Source organism: Natator depressus, chromosome 4 (genome assembly GCF_965152275.1).
Source record: "Natator depressus isolate rNatDep1 chromosome 4, rNatDep2.hap1, whole genome shotgun sequence".
In the NCBI taxonomy this organism is placed as follows: Eukaryota; Metazoa; Chordata; order Testudines; family Cheloniidae; genus Natator; species Natator depressus.
The window spans coordinates 17,795,205-17,811,311 of record NC_134237.1 but is presented as its reverse complement, the minus strand read 5'-3'; the positions used below and the strand labels follow the sequence as shown (position 1 = coordinate 17,811,311).

The window sequence follows — 16,107 nt, the reverse complement described above, 5'->3', positions numbered from 1 at the left end:
AGTGCTTTTGAAAATCCCACCCATTATCTTTCACAAATAGAATGAAATGCACACTTAAATTACTCATGAAATTGACATTTTGGTTTTGAGTCAGATGTTTCAGATACAAATCTGTCAGCATGAGAGTCAGTCTCCCATTTGCTGTTGAATATTCATAAATATACTTTTTTTTTTTTTTTTTTTTTTTTTGCAGTATAATAATGACAGTGAAGAGGACATGTTTGGTGATTATGACAGCTTTTCTGGAAATGATTCTTTGTTAGCTCAATTTGATAATATGGAGCAGGAATGTATTCAATCTATTGACTTGACTTCATGTACTAAAAACATGGAAGAAAAAGCTACTGTAGAGCCTGCATTTGGATATCTTCAATTACAAAATGCCAAAAGCAAGGAACTAATTTTTTCTGCTGCAGGAAACATTATTGGTTTCAAAACTGAAGAAGAGAGTCATTTGAGGACCACAAGTGAACAAGATAACAGGACTCTAGAACCTGGAGACTGTTTTTTAGATGACTTGCCATCTTCACAGCTTCTATATTTTGAGGAAATGAATAAAACCTCAGTTGATTCTAGAAAATCATCAGGTACAAAAGAGAGTGCTAATGACATGAATTCTTGGCTTGATAAAATGTTGAATCAGTCGTCTTGTCACCATAATGCAGAGCACACCAAAATAAATAATGAATTGTCCCCAAGCACCACGTCCAACATGAGTAAAAGAAAGAGTCTCAAAGATCACCTCAAAAATACTATGACTGGAAATGCCAAGGCTCAGACTCCACAGGTTTCTAGAACTAAACAGCTCAAAGAAGCTGTTCTGTCTGAAGAAATTTGTGTCGCCAAGAAAACTATTGAAACTTCTTCTGTTGACATTGGCCCTTTTTATGGGTTACCCAGTAAAGTCAGAGATCTCTTAGTACAGTTCCGAGGGATTGAAAAACTTTATGGTAATATCCATTAAATTTTTGTTTAAAAAATCACAGTTGTTTGCTCTTGGGTTACAGTGGATATAATATTTCCAGCAGATCGATGCAACCTTTTCATCATGTACTCGTGGAAACAAAATTTCTGTTTTAAGTTGCTAGACAGTAAGTTTGTTGAGTTGGAATTAGTTAAAATTAACCCATAAATTCTAAGGAAAAATCTTTCAAAGAATGTTGTAGCTGAAAAAGTGGAAAGCAAGGAAACTTAAGGTTACTCTTAATTTTTTTTTTTAAACATTAAAATATGGAAACTGTAACTCTGTCCCCCATCTACCCTAAGCTTTTGTTGTGTAACCAAACTTTTTTTTGAGGACTTAAAAGCATGATAAGGTCATCTTAAAACTGTAGTTGAGGCAGGATGTAGGGGAAGAGATGGCTGATATTTACCACTTTTGCTAAGAAATTCTGATTTTATTTTTTTTCATGGTATTTGCATGTGATTTGTAAAAAGGCTGGAGTTACATTGTTGTAGCTACTTAAAGCTGTATGTTCCCGTGTTTAAGTTTTATGATAAGATTGAATTACCTGATCAACAGAAAATATAGGGGCTAAGAAGTTCTTATCCAAAGGCACCTCAACTTCTGTGGCCCCTAAAGGATAGAAACATTCTTAATTTCTCAGTTTATGGTAGAACTGTCTTCTTTTGGAAATCTGAGATAGGCTTTGCCAACTACTTTGGGGTTGTATTTGTGTCTAGGTAATGTCACATTGAGTATTTCTGTTGAGACATGCTGTTGGTTTTGTGACTCTGATTTTTGAAGATGTACATAATTGAGGTGCAAGGTTGTCTGCTGGGTTTTAGTGGTGTGCAGGTGATAATGCGTGGGTGGAATTAAGGTTGTTCGGGTGACCTAATCTGGTAATTTTTTGGTAATGTCAAAATGAAATGGTTTTTTAAGACATCACCAAAATATTACTTTTCAGTGAACCAAAAAATTGTATTTGGCAAACTGGACACTAAATCGCAAATAGTTTCAGTTCAACCAAAACTCTATATTTTGGCAAATAAAACTATTCACCGAAAATATTTTGCCCAGCTGCATCTGGTGTTCATTCCATGAAGCTGTTTTTAATTTCTACCTTCTGAAAGCTGTTTAACCATCTGGGCAATCTGAATGGCAGGCTGTTGCTGTAGATGCTTTAATACCTATATGTAGGATGGAGCCATCTGTATGTGGTATATTAAAATATTTTGTTCTGTGGACACTTTTATAAGAAGGAGGATGGGAGGGCTGGATTGTCAGAAATGTTCAGTACTTTATCAGTGAAAGCCGCCTGAGACAATCTGCCCATACCCTTTAGTTTTACAGAAAACTTGTATTTTGATCCTGAATCAGCATGCATGTGAGAAGAGAGGTGGCAAAATAATTTTTCTTTCAATTTTACAGAGTGGCAGCACACTTGCTTAACATTAGAATCTCTGCAACAAAGAAAGAACTTAATATATTCATTGCCAACCAGTGGTGGAAAAACACTTGTAGCTGAAATTTTAATTCTTCAAGAATTACTCTGCAGGCAGAAAGATGTTTTAATGGTTCTGCCATATGTGGCTATTGTCCAAGAAAAGGTGTGAAAACAGTATTTTGGTTTTTTGTTTTATTCTGAAATGAATATTACTTTTTATACATGCACTTTTTTTACCAGTGTTGGAAAATTGACTGTAAATATTTTAAATCCTCTGTTAATCCATAGGAGACTTCTAGTGAATATATTCTTGTGTATCTTGAATAAATATCAGCCTGGAAATGAAAAGTATGTTTCTATTTTCTAGTTCAGTTAAGAGGCTCTCAAACTACTTTGTGATGAAATGTACATTGTCTATAGTTAAGGATATCCACTTCAACTGAGTTATGAAAAATTGGATTTGCACCAAGCTATTGGAATGTTAGTGCCTTGCTTGCAGTCCCGTCTAATCCAAGTCTACTCTAAAATCCACCTTGACATTTAAATAATCTTGCAAAAAAAAAACCATAGCTGTCTAATAGAACTAATAAGTGATTTATGGAGGACAGATGAAGTATTTTGTCACTGATTTGACAAATCTCAACACCTGAAAGGCTTATGTACTAAAATATTTTTGTCGTTAATATGCTTTGATTTCACTTTTTGCAGTAGTCATTTGTTCAAGTAATAATTCTTATTGTCAGCTGTATTGTTGCATAATGTATACATGAAATAATGTCTTATTTTCTGGCCTTAATCCTCAGATTACATTAGCATGAGTTAATTGCAAGATCGAAGTCATTAAGTGTGAAAATTAATTTACTCTTCATGTAATTTGTTCTTTTTGCATTTTATTATATTGTAGGTTTGGGCCTTGTCAAGTTTTGGAATAGAGCTAGGTTTCTTGGTTGAAGAATATGCAGGAAGTAAAGGAAGATTTCCTCCAATCAAAAGGAGAATGAAGAAATCACTGTACATTGCTACTATAGAGAAAGGACACAGCCTAGTGAACTCCTTGATTGAAACAGGAAGAGTTGGTGACCTGGGTCTAGTTGTAGTAGATGAGGTTTGTTATAAAACTTGCAACAGGTTACTAGTACATATGTTACTATTTTATTTACAAAACAGTTACAAGAAAAATACACCCTTTAAAATTGTATATATACTGTACAAATGGGCATATTGTACAGGTACTATATTAGAAAACCATTGCTTAGCAAGCTGGAGAGTATCCAAGATTTGTCTTGAGGGTTATTGCTCATTTGGGATTTGCTCCTTTTTGGTATCTTAATAGAGCAGTGGGCTCTCAATTTGTCTGAGAAATCTTCTTAAAGATAGTTGGCAAATGTTAACTACCTAAAACGCAGCCATTTGCAGAATAGGATACAAGGGGCATTCATCCCATACTAGTGTAAAACAAACTTTAAATTAATCTTGAACTGGTTACATTGAATGTGTTTTACTGATCCCTTAATTATACACAAAAACATGTTCGGTCTAGCATAAACCGTTTTTGATCACATGGTTTTCTGAGAGTCCATTTGTAGCATGAACTAATCTAAGATAAAGGAACAGCACTATTCAGATTTGACAGAGGATATGTCTACTACACTACAGTGGTACAGCTAAGGCGCTGCAGCTTCTTATGTCGATGAAAGGGTTTTTTCTGTAGATATAGTTAATCCACTTCTCCAAAAGGTGGTAGCTAGGTTGATGGAACTATTCTTTCATCGATCTAGCTGCGTCTATCGTGGGGGTTAGGATGACCTAATTACAGTGCTCAGGGCACAACATTTTTCACAACCCTGAGTGATATTGCTAGGACAGTCTAATTTTTAAGTGTAGGCCAGAGTCACAACTCCGTCCCTACTCTGCTCCTGGTATAGTGTAGCTATGTGCTTCCCCTTACTTAAACTAGATTACAAGGTGCCAATCCAGCCCCATGTAACTACCAACAATATTACTCAAGTTGAAGGTGTTCCTTTAATAAAATGTTCTGTGAAGAAAAGATTGAGAATTAAGTGCTGCTTTGCCAGTGATTGCTGTACTGTCATTAACTGTTAGCAAAAGGCCTTCACTGTCTTCTAAAGCAGGGGTTCCTAACCTTTTTCTTTCTGAGCGTCTCCCCCCCACACACACACACGTGGCCCAGCTGTGCCACAGCAGTTTTTCTGCATATAAAAGCAAAAGCCGTCGTTGGGGGGAGCAAGGAGGGCAATTGCCTGGGCCCCATGCCGCAGACGGCATCGTGAAGGTAAGTTGCTCATGCTTCGTCTTCCGCCCTGGGTGGTGGTACTTGGGGGGCCCTGGCTAGAGTCGTACACGGCAGGGCTTCAGCTTTCAGTCCTGGGTCTAACACCAGCCATGCTTGTCAAACCCCCTGAAACTTGCTTCTGGCCCCCGCGGCGACCCCAGACCTCTCGTTGCACAGTTTGATCAAGATAAGAGATGTACAAAATAAATTCTAACTGGGTAGTAATAAAAGATCACTGCACTGAGTATTTTCTGCCAGGAAGTGCCATCCCTGTGACCGTTGTTGTTTAATTTAATGGAAAGCAAACCTTGTTAAACACATACGTTTTTCCGCATTCTCCTAAAAAAAAAATACATATAAAATATAATTTTATAGTGAGATGACATTATTGGAGGAGGCTTTAGAGTCAAAATACACCAAACTTAAAGAGAAATCGGACAAAAGGTTTACCATATTAAAAATATTTGGGATTTGATTTGTGTGCTGGTTTGTATTTAGAAATATTGATAAGTCAGTAACTAATTTACCATGCCTCACTTCTCTTTATTTTTCCCCGAAGTTGCACATGCTTGGTGAGGGGAGTCGTGGAGCTACACTGGAAATGATTCTTGCAAAAATTCTCTACACCAGCAGTAAGTAATTCCTGCACCATGACTAGTTACCTTTAAAAATATCATGTAAAGTAACAATTTGTATAACTTGAGAGAGATAATCCAACTTTTAATTTATTTTTTGTTTCACGGTTTCTAAAATATCACAAACTCCACTGAGTAATAGAGTATTTCACCATGGATCACTGCGGTTTTTTTTTTTTTTTACCCCTTTGTAGTGCCTTGCAGGAGTTCATGAGGTGGCCCTGTAGTAGTCCCCTTCCTTCATCTCTGAGAAATTCCAGTTTGGGGTGAACTCTTCCCTCAAGAGTGAAATCTGACCCTTCCTGTTAAATGTTTATGTAAAGGCCTTAGGGAACACTGTGAAACAGTATCCATTGCATAGGGTGAGTCTTCACGGCACAGTTGGCTTGAGTTATAACTAGTTTTACCCTTAACTTGATTTCCAGCCACATACAAAAATCTGTAGCTTGAGTTAGGTGGTACTATAAGCTCAAGACAGCTAGCCTTTCAAGGTATGTCTACAGTGCACCTGGGAACATGCTTCCCAACATGGGTGTACACACACACACCCACACCCACACCCACACACACGGTCTGCTGGATCTAGTATGCTAAATATAGTAGTGTGGCATGGGTGGCAGCTCAGGCTAACCAGCCAAGTACACACCTGGGCAGTCAGGTGGACATGAACTCAGGTGGCTTGCGCAAGCCACTGCCTATGCTGCTGCAGCCACGCTGCTATTTTTAGCATGCTAGCTGGAGCAGAGCTAGTACATGTCTGTCGATGCTGGGAAACATTGTCCCAGCTACAGCACAGACCAGGGGTCTCAAACATGCAGCCTGCGGGGTTATTTCCTGGGGGGCGCCAAGCTCCCTGCACACTCTCCCGTGCCCCCCGGAGTTATTTCCTGTGGCCATCAAGCTCCCCTGCTCCCTCTCCCCCTAGCACACCGCATCCCTGCTCGTCTGCCTACCTCCAGGCACTTCCCACCTCCAAACAGCTGTTTGGCTGCGCTTAACGCTTTCCGGGGGGGGGGGGGACAACAGGGAGCCGCATGCTTAGGGGAGGAGGCGGGGCAGGGACAGGGATTTGGGGAAGGGGTTGGAATAGGAGCAAGGAGGGGGCGGAGTTGGGGTGGGGACTTTGGGGAAAGGGTTGGAATGGGAGTGGGGAAGGGGTGGGAAGAGGTGGGGCAGGGGCAGGGCCTCATGGAAGGGGTGGAGTGGGGACCAGGATAGGGAGGGGGGTGTCAGTGATGTAGCCCTCGGGCCAATGTACTAGTCCTCATGTGGCCCTCGTGGTGATTTTGAGTTTGAGATCCCTGGCATAGACATTCCCTTGCAGGGGGGGTCGAAGCCTGAATGCTGCTGAAGTTTGAGCTAGTACTTCAGTGGGGATGCACCAGCTTGAGTTACAACTCAGCAGCAGCTAATCTAGTCACTTTGCAACTCACTCAGTAACTCAAGTGTTGTTTTGAACAATAGTTGCTCAAGTGCAGTTAACTGGTGTGCTAACTCAAGATGACCATGCTGTGAAGACACACCCATAGTCACCAGTATGTGGACAACACTAAATTCTTTATTCCTTTTTCATCTAAGATGCTTTTCTAATGTTTGTGATTTCTCAGCTTGTTTTGTCTTAAATGGAAGTGATGTGTCTGCAACTAATATGGGAAGGATGGATGCTGCTGTGTCAGGGGATTAATCTAGAACAGTGTTTCATAACTGTAGGTCATAACGCCCAAGAGATTCACAAAAGGCAATCGGGGGAATTTGCAAGGTGTTGGTTTATGTTGAGATCAAACTGCCGAATAAAATCTCTCCTGCCACTCCTTTCACACCCTTACCCTTCAAAGCCAGCCTCTTGAAACACACAAACAAACAAATTACATGGACTCATAGACTTTAAGGTCAGATGGTACTATCATAATAATCTAGTCTGACCTCCTGCACATTGCAGGCCGCAGAACCTCACACACCCCTATGTAATAGACCCCTAACCCTGGCTGAGTTACTGAAATCCTCAAATGGTTTAAAGACTTCCAAGTTACAGAGAATCCACCATTTACACTAGTTTAAACCTGCAAGTGACCAGTGCCTCATGGTGCAGAGCAAGGTGAAAACCCCCAAGGTCTTTGCCCAATCTGATCTGTGGGAAAATTCCTTGCCAACCCCAAACATTGTGATAAGTTAGACCCTGAGCATGTGGGCAAGACCCAGCAGCCAGACATCTGGGAAAGAATTCTCTTTAGTAACTCAGAGTCCTCCCCATCTAGTGTCCCATCACTGGCCATTGGAGATGTAGCAGTCGCCGATCAGCTACATGTCATTGTAGGCAGTCTCATCGTACTATCCCCTACATAAACTTATCCAGCTCAGTCTTGAAGCCGATGGGCTTATCATTGTTACACGTTTTGCTCTTCTTATATAAACGGAAGAGGGTCACTGATCTAAAAGAATGGAGGTGGGGAGCACCGCCCTTTCACTGTGTGGTTTGTGGCCAGGGGTTGTGGAAGATCTTTTTTTCTGAGTACACGGAAAAAGGCATTGTGAGATATTTCTGTTATCTGTCTGTGACTAGCCCAGAGACTCTTTTTTTGGATGCAAACCTTGCCACAGTATTACCATGTCTTTTGTAATTGTTCCCCTAATGCAATTGTACCCCGGTGGACCTCTGCAGTCTTCATCTGATGCAGAATACAGAGACCTGCCTTGTCAGTGAGAAGGGTGGAGGAGAACATTCAGCATGTGCTCTTCAGGTGTGGCACTAAAGGCTACTTAGGTGTTCTGAGTAAAATTCAAGAAATCTAAATATGCATTGTCTGGGACCCAGTTATTTAGAAGACACCACCTTCTCTGCTGTCTAATGACAGTTAAGGCCTTCTGTATCGTGACCATCTGCCTGGAAGCTCCCTTTCTAAGGTCAGCAGCAGAACACTCCTAGCTCCAGGGCACCTGCCTTTAAAACTTGCTTCTTGTTACGCTGAAGGACTCTTGTTCAGTCCAGGCTTCAATTTGATTGTTGCTTTTTCTTTTTTAATCTGTTTGGTTGTGTGAAGGGGTCACCACTCACCACCACTGGCACCCCCTGTTGGTCACTGCGGGAATTAGCTCTTGACCGCTGTGGGGCGTCCTCGACACAAGGTAGTTTGCCCGTTGGCTCCGCTCCGCTGTCCTGGGACCTGCGTTGCTCCCTGGTCGGCGGTGTCCTCTGCAGGACACTCTGCATCCACTTCAGGACACTGCCCTCCGGCAGTGCCCACCACTCTGGTCTCACCCCCTTCCGGGGCGGTGTTGTTAACAGCCGTTCTTCCGTTTGTCCCTGTCTACATGGCCAACCACAGCCCTAAAGTCTAGCCCCTTGTCTCAGGGGCAGGTCATGGTCTGTCTCGGCCTCTCTCCTCAATGGCCAGGGACAGTGCAAAGGGGGAAGGCGGGGGGACCCAGGACCACCCGCTACTCTGGGTCCTTTCCCAGGGACTTTCTAGTGGCAGCCTCCTTCTGTCTCTCCCCTCTTGTCTCCCTATTTTCCTGGGCCACACCCTTTGGCCCGATGCACCTTCTCAACCCCTCTTAGCAAGGACAGCAGCCTGGCCGGTATCTGGGCCAGAGTTCTGCTCTGCTTCCCCAAGCCTGCCCAGCACTGCTTTGTCTAAGATGCTGCTCCTTAGCTCAGGAGCCAGTCCTTCTCCTTTGCTAGTCAGAGAGCAACTGACTGCCTTCTCTGCTAGGCAGCCTTTATATAGGACCTAGCCCTGTCCTGATTGGCTGCCTCTTTCCCTGCTCTGATTGGCTCTCCCCCAGCCCTCTCTGATTGGCTGCTGGTCTGGGCAGCCTCTCAGGCCTGGTTCAGCCCTTTAGTCTGGAGCCCTGTATGTTATAAAACCATTGCTAAGGCTGTTCTGTCATGTGGCTCTCCAATTCCATTACCTTCATCGTTTTCAAAAATACATCCTTCTCTTGACGTGTCAGAGGTGAGTGTTAGTGGATTGTTGTGATGGTGAACAGTTAAACTGTTTCATTGAGAACCTTGAGAGCTGCCAAATTAAAGCCTTAAATAAAAGTCTAACCCAGGGGTTCTCAAACTTCATGTCACTGTGACCCCCTTCTGACAACAAAAATTACTACATGACCCCAGGATGGGGGACTGAAGCCTGAGCCTGCCTGAGCCCCACTGGGTGGGAGGGCCAAAGTCTAAGCCACGCCACCCTGGGTGGGGCCAAAGCTGAAGCTCAAGAGCTTCAGCCGCATGCAGGGGACCTTTAATCTGAGCCCTGCTGCCCAGGGCTGAAGCCCTTGGGCTTCAACTTCAGCCCTGGGCTGTGGGCCTTGGGTTTTGGCTTTGGCCCCAGGCTCCAGCAAGTCTAAGCCAGCCCTGGCGACCCCAGTAAAATGGGGTTGCGTCCCACTTTGGGTCCCGACCCACAGTTTGAGAACTTCTGGTCTAACCCAATGACCACTGTGAGAGCTTTAATTCCTCTACAGGTAGTAAAGTTTCTTGTTCCCTTAAGTTTTCTTTATTAACAGAGTTAGGTTGGGCTTACAGCAGTTGGCTCTGGTATGGCAACTACTGTGTTAAAATATGTTCACTGTTAACTAGAACTTTGCTTCTGCTGTGATAACTCGCACTGAAATAGGTACAAAAGTCTGTGGCCCCCTTTGCTTGGCCTTTAAAAAAAAAAATGGCATGATTAAACAGCTGCCTAGATACTGAATTCAGTTCTTTTTATATGTGCTATATAAGGCTATAAATACATCTTGTGACATTTTTAACATTTTATGTCTTCTAATTTACTCAACATTTAATTTTCTATTTTATAGAAACTACTCAAATCATTGGGATGAGTGCAACTTTAAACAATGTTGGGGACCTGCAGCAGTTCCTGCAAGCGGAGTATTACGCTAATAATTTTAGACCAGTACGTGTTCAAGACTAGGGAAAACTATTGCTTAACATTTTTATTTTTAGAGTTAAAAGTGACTGCTAGTTTCATATTTTGAGCTTTCAACACACAGTTTTTGTACCACTTATACTGATTGAGGGCTTGTCTACACTTACATTTTATAGCGCTCTAACTTGATGGCTCAGGGGTGTGAAAAATCAGACTCCGAGCCGCGCGCTCAGTGCTCAGAGCTAATCCCCTCGTGGAGGTGGACTACCAGGAGTGCTGAGAGAGCTCTCTCCCAGCGCTCACATGTGACCACACTCGCACTTCAAAGCACTGCTGCAGGAGCATTCCCATGACAGTGCTTTGAAGTTTCCAGTGTAGCCGTGCCCTTAGAAACTTAGTTTAAAGCAGTACAACCTCCCCGTGCAGACATAGTTATACTGGTATAAAGGTGCTTGTATCTGCACAGCTTATTTCCATAAATGTAAGCACCTTTATACCAGTATAACTGTGTCTGCACATGGAGGTTGTACTGCTTTAACTGTGTTGGTTTCTAAATCAATTCAGTTAAGGTGGTACAAAATCTATAAATAGACCAGCCCTTCTTTGTGATTGAGAAGGCACTTGTATTCTGAGTTCCTTCAATCAGATGCTTCAGTTACCTTTTAAAAACAAACAAACAAAAAAACCTTTGGGCTAAAATTTCTCATTTGTTTTCTCTACCCGGGCAGAGAAAAGAGTGTATACAGTTAGATGTTTAAAAAAGTGTTCCTTTGCTTTGAGAATTAAAAACATACGTCTTTCATTGTTTGGCTTGCCTAGATTTCCAGGGTCAAATCACATTTATTTTCTAAAAAATATGTGGCAGTAGTGGAAGTGACACACAATACAAACTGTATTTAACTTATACTGTTGCAATTCAGAAATATACTTACATTGAAGGGAATCAGTAAAGCTAACTAACATTAGATGAAATAACATGCAAAACTGAAAGTAAATTACTTGTGCACTAGCCCTGAAGCTCACAGCATCAGCCAAGCTGTACTTTACCAGTTGGTAGGAAAGGTGTGTATTGTCTTGAGGTAATGAATTCTTGGAGGTAAAGAACAGGCAAGTAAATGCCATATGCCAGCTCTTGGGTGTAGAGATAAGAATGGTCCTTTATTTTTTGGAGTTTGGAAATGTATTTCCAAGAGATCTCATAGTTTTAAAGTTGTAGTGATGCAGACAGTAATTTGACTAAAGTTAATATATCGTTTCTTTTTCTTTTTTCTTTTTTTTTTTTAAACCAACCTAGGTAGAATTAAAGGAGTATGTTAAAATACAAGATAGTATCTATGAAGTTGACAACAAAGCAGAGAATGGCCTTACCTTTTCACGTCTTCTTAATTTCAAGGTAATACAGATAAATGTATGAAACTTTTCGTTTCTTTAGGTATACAGTATTCAAAACTTAAGGTAAATTAAGGTATTATTAGGACTCATTGGTTCATAAATATACAGTATGATAAAGGGGAAGAATATCAATGGAAAAGTGGTCTTTAGAAGGCCAAATACTAAAATGAGGGGTGTTTTTTAGATTTTAATTTTATTCCCAGCTGTACAGGAGAGAAGAAGGGAGAGAACTTATTTTCCCTTCTGACTGGGGGAGCGAGGTGCTTGAAAATTTCAGACACCTAGCCAGAAGCTGATACAAAAAGGGTAGAGCCTATGAGCAAGGTCCAGGAAAACCACCTTGGTAGGTATCCCAGCACCCTCTCTCTTCTCGACAGCTGGGAATGGGTGATAGGCTTTCACACTAGGGCATTGCCCCTGCATTGTGGTAGTAGGAGATACCCTTCTCTTTCATATTGGCTTATGACTACTGGGTTTCTGGAAATTTTGTTTTGTCTGGTATAACTATTCTTAAAGTAGATCAAATTTGGGGCCTAATATACTTGAGTGCCCAGATGTGAAGTGTGGGGGAAGGAAGGTAATGGGTCTCTGTTCTTGATTCTAGGTTGCTATGCCCACAACCGTAATGTAACAATCAGAACTCCTTGTTGTCTTTACCTACTTTTTACTGTGCCTCCACCCCCAAAAAACCTTCTGATCTCTAAACCAGTACTCTTCTCCTTTGATAGAGTGACTATCAGTACTATAGAACATGTAGCACCAGTGTTACCAATGAGTTCCAATGGTAGTAAAGAGGCAAAATATTCCATTCACACCTTTCTGTTCCCTCCAGTCAAATTCTGAGCATCCCTTAAAGTTCTGCATTTTTAAAGCGAAAGGAGATTCAGAATTGATTTGCAGGGTCAGGACCTTCGGTTTAATTCATGTAGTAATCACAAGTAGAGTGTGTGATAACTCTTTTTTTTTCACTTTTATTTCAGTATTCTAGTAATCTGCAGAAGATGGACCCAGACCACCTTATTGCCTTGGTGACAGAAGTCATTCCAAATTATTCCTGCCTAGTCTTTTGTTCCACTAAAAAGAACTGTGAAAATGTAGCTGAAATGATATGCAAGTACCTGAACAAGTATGTTTCTCTCATTACTATTTTAGAGTACACCTGAAATGCCAAATTGACCTTGACTGTTGAGTTCTTTTAGCACAAAAACTAGTCACCTGCCTTTTCCAATGGTGATGGTGGTAATGATGATGAAAAAAATACTTGCCTGACGAAAAACAAAAAAAATTAACTTGCCCTGGGCGAATGGAGTTATAGGGTAGCTTGAAGGGAATGCTCCTGTTCCAGAGTCCATTTTTGGTTTAAAAAAAAACAGGCACTAAAATACAGTTTTTCAAGAATCAGTTTAAAAAATATAAACAAGAAAAAAGAGCAAAAATAGCAAAGTTCCTTTAGAGACCATCAATGGAATTCACATCTTGTTCATGCTGTTCTGTGTAAATTACAGCACTCACTGTTTACCATTCATGCTCTCAGTGGTTCTCTTCTTGGTCATGCCTAACAGTAGCCTGTTAAGCAGCTCTTTGTGTTTGGTTACATATGCTGGGAATGTAAGATGCAAACAAAAAGTTTGATTTTTTTTTTAAGTTGAATATCTTAATGTTTTATTTCATTATCAATGAAACAACCAATATCTGCTCAGATTCATGCAATAATTCATCTAATAATAATCCAAAAAAATCTATAGAAATGATGTTTCTAGGAAGTTACATGGCACTTAGACTCATTTTCAGTGTGTATATCTGATTACTTTAACAAAATAAATACTGAAAATTGAAATCTCTAAGTACTTGATATTCCCATCATTGTGATTGCAGCCTATGAGGAAAAGAATCTGTGCTATTACTAGACTTGTAGGCAGGTTGTATCATTCTCATCACTCATCTCAGTGCATTTGAAATAGAACATTTACCATTTTATTGATCCTTTCTGTTTTCTTGACTGAGAGTATAGGTTGATTTTTTTTGCTGCTGACTAACGTTGATTCTCATTTTGGTAATAATAATATTAGAAACACTAGAAAATGTTTTCCGGACTTCAGCGGTTGAGGTGAACATATTCTTACTGTAGGAATGGAGAATGGGCAGGAGCAAATTAGAAGTATCCTTTTCTTTTAACGTAGTTACTGAATTGTCAAAATGTAAATGTTAAGGGTGTTTGTGTTGTTTGCCCCCAACCCCCTCAAGGGAATATAGAAATCACAGGGAAAAAGAGAAACAAGATCTTATTAAGGACTTGAAGAATATTGGTAAGGGAAGTCTCTGTCCTGTTCTAAAGCGAACCATTCCATTTGGTATTGCCTACCATCACAGCGGCCTTACCAGTGACGAAAGGAAACGTATAGAAGAGGCTTATTCTGCAGGTGTCCTGTGCCTTCTTACTTGCACATCTACTCTAGCTGCTGGAGTCAACCTGCCAGCTCGAAGGTTAGTCATGCAAAAGTATTTGTGAGGATTCATTTAAACCCTATATTGTCAAAACTCCTGCTTTGTCTAAAGTTGGAGATATCAACATTATATTAATGAGGTTCCACTCTGAGTTGCGATTAAACGTGGCACAATCTACTCAGTAGTTCTCCTTGTGTGTTGTTAGTCATATCTGCTGACTTCAAAGATGAGTTTTTCTGCTTTTTGCTCCTGGAAACCCTGCTGAGCCAGAATCCTTCTGAACAATCAAGATGCATTCTGTTTTGACTCAAGTATAAGTTAGAGAATTGTAACTAAATTCCAGTTGCAGGACCAAATCAGATGATTGCACAGGCATAACTGAGGGCAGAATTTGGGTTGCAGAATCTGTTACTTACGATGGTGCATGAGACAGTAAGAACACGTCTTGGCTTTCAGGTAGAATCTATAGAGCTGGCAATTAAGAAAACCATCACTTTACTTATAAACTGAGAAAATTTTATATTAAATCACTGAGATAGTAAATAAGGAAACAAACAATGTTTATTTTTAGACAGTTTTCAAAGTGGAATTACACTGAAAATGGTCCTTTTATTTGGAGAGATGATTGAAAAGTATAGACAACACAAAAATGTACTAGCATAGAGCACATCTGTTCAATCTGTATGTTTGAGGTCATGGTGGTGGTTACAGCAGTGTGTCCAAATGACCTGTTGCTGTGTAAATGCTGATGCATTTATTGAAAACAAAGATTGAATTAATGTAATGACATTCTTGAATTTAGGATGCTATGATTTATTACTCATCGTGGTCTTGTCTTACTATTTGAAAATGGTACACTTAAACACTCTGGCAGGATATTGCCATATTGTTTCTCAGTGTGATTGGCTTGGAGAATGACCTCTTGCCTGCTTCAGACAAAGGGGCTTATCCAAAAGTAGCTTTTAAAATAAATTACACTTTCATGGATAAATTGGTTATTGATAGCCTGCAGTCTTAACTCATCAATGTACAATAGTAAATAACCTATAACTGAAAGATTAGAGAATAAAAATGTAATTCCAATTTGTTGTCTTTGTGCATTTGTCAGCATTTTGTAGGAAATCTCTTTTCCTTAGTTGTGGGGGTTTTTCATGCAGCAACCAGAGAAAAGAGAAACAATTTTAAAAAAAGGAAAATGTCATTATAAAACCACAAAAATTTGGCAGGGGGCTCAAGGCATCTGATACCTGAAACTAATTTTAACTTACTTTTGTAAGTTATTACATTCAGGTTGACTCAGCCTTTAAATTGCATGATTTAAAGTGCAGTGTTTGTGTTTTAGTAAATCTGATGGGGCACAATTTTTTGTAGGCTTGTTACTGAATAATCTGACAGTATAAAACAGATTTGGCTCCTTTTTAGTATTTTATATTAGAGTTTTGTGATCTAGAGACAGTTTGTGTTTAATCTTGTTTGTTAAATTTAGATTTTTGTTATTCAATATAACTGGAACGTGACTAAATGCAATTTTGGCTTTATTTCAGTGTAGAATTCTTTAGAAATAGCCTTTCTAAATAGAGTTATTACTTAAGGAGATTTGAGGGCTTGAAAATAAGTTCATTTTTGTCATTTATTTGATAGTTCATGGAATATGCATGTCGGTAATTTAAATAATTTTCCTGTTGCTCTACATTCTCAATTTAAATAAAAACTTAAACTCTGTAGAGTGTAGACAGAAGTCCAAATTGTTTGTTGAGGTGAATGTCATATTGCATCAAATCAATATTTTAAAAATATAGACAGTTGTAGGAGATGCTACAGTATAAAGATGCAAGGGAGGCAACTTGTGGGTTGTCTGTAGAAGTCCTTGATGACATAGTGGTGCTGTTTATAATTTGTATTACTGTAGCACCTGGTCATGCACCAGAACCCCGTTGTGCTAGATGCTGTACAAACACATAACAAAAAGACTTCTGCCCCAAGGCGCTTACAGTCCAAGTATAGGATGAGACAACAGATGGATACAGACAGACAAATGGGAGGATACAAGGAAACAATGAGACAGTATTGGTCAGTGTGCA

General features: G+C 40.2%; 1 protein-coding gene across 1 annotated transcript in view; it reads left to right on the top strand.

Moving 5' to 3' along the window:
* The window catches only part of HELQ (helicase, POLQ like), a 34,296-nt gene that overhangs the window by 4,392 nt on the left and 13,797 nt on the right, over positions 1-16,107 (top strand). The window contains exons 2-9 of the mRNA XM_074950508.1: positions 194-950; positions 2,375-2,553; positions 3,295-3,495; positions 5,243-5,315; positions 10,119-10,216; positions 11,484-11,582; positions 12,562-12,707; positions 13,826-14,065. Coding sequence (XP_074806609.1) covers positions 194-950; positions 2,375-2,553; positions 3,295-3,495; positions 5,243-5,315; positions 10,119-10,216; positions 11,484-11,582; positions 12,562-12,707; positions 13,826-14,065 — 1,793 coding nt within the window. The remainder of the gene's footprint in view (positions 1-193; positions 951-2,374; positions 2,554-3,294; positions 3,496-5,242; positions 5,316-10,118; positions 10,217-11,483; positions 11,583-12,561; positions 12,708-13,825; positions 14,066-16,107) is intronic.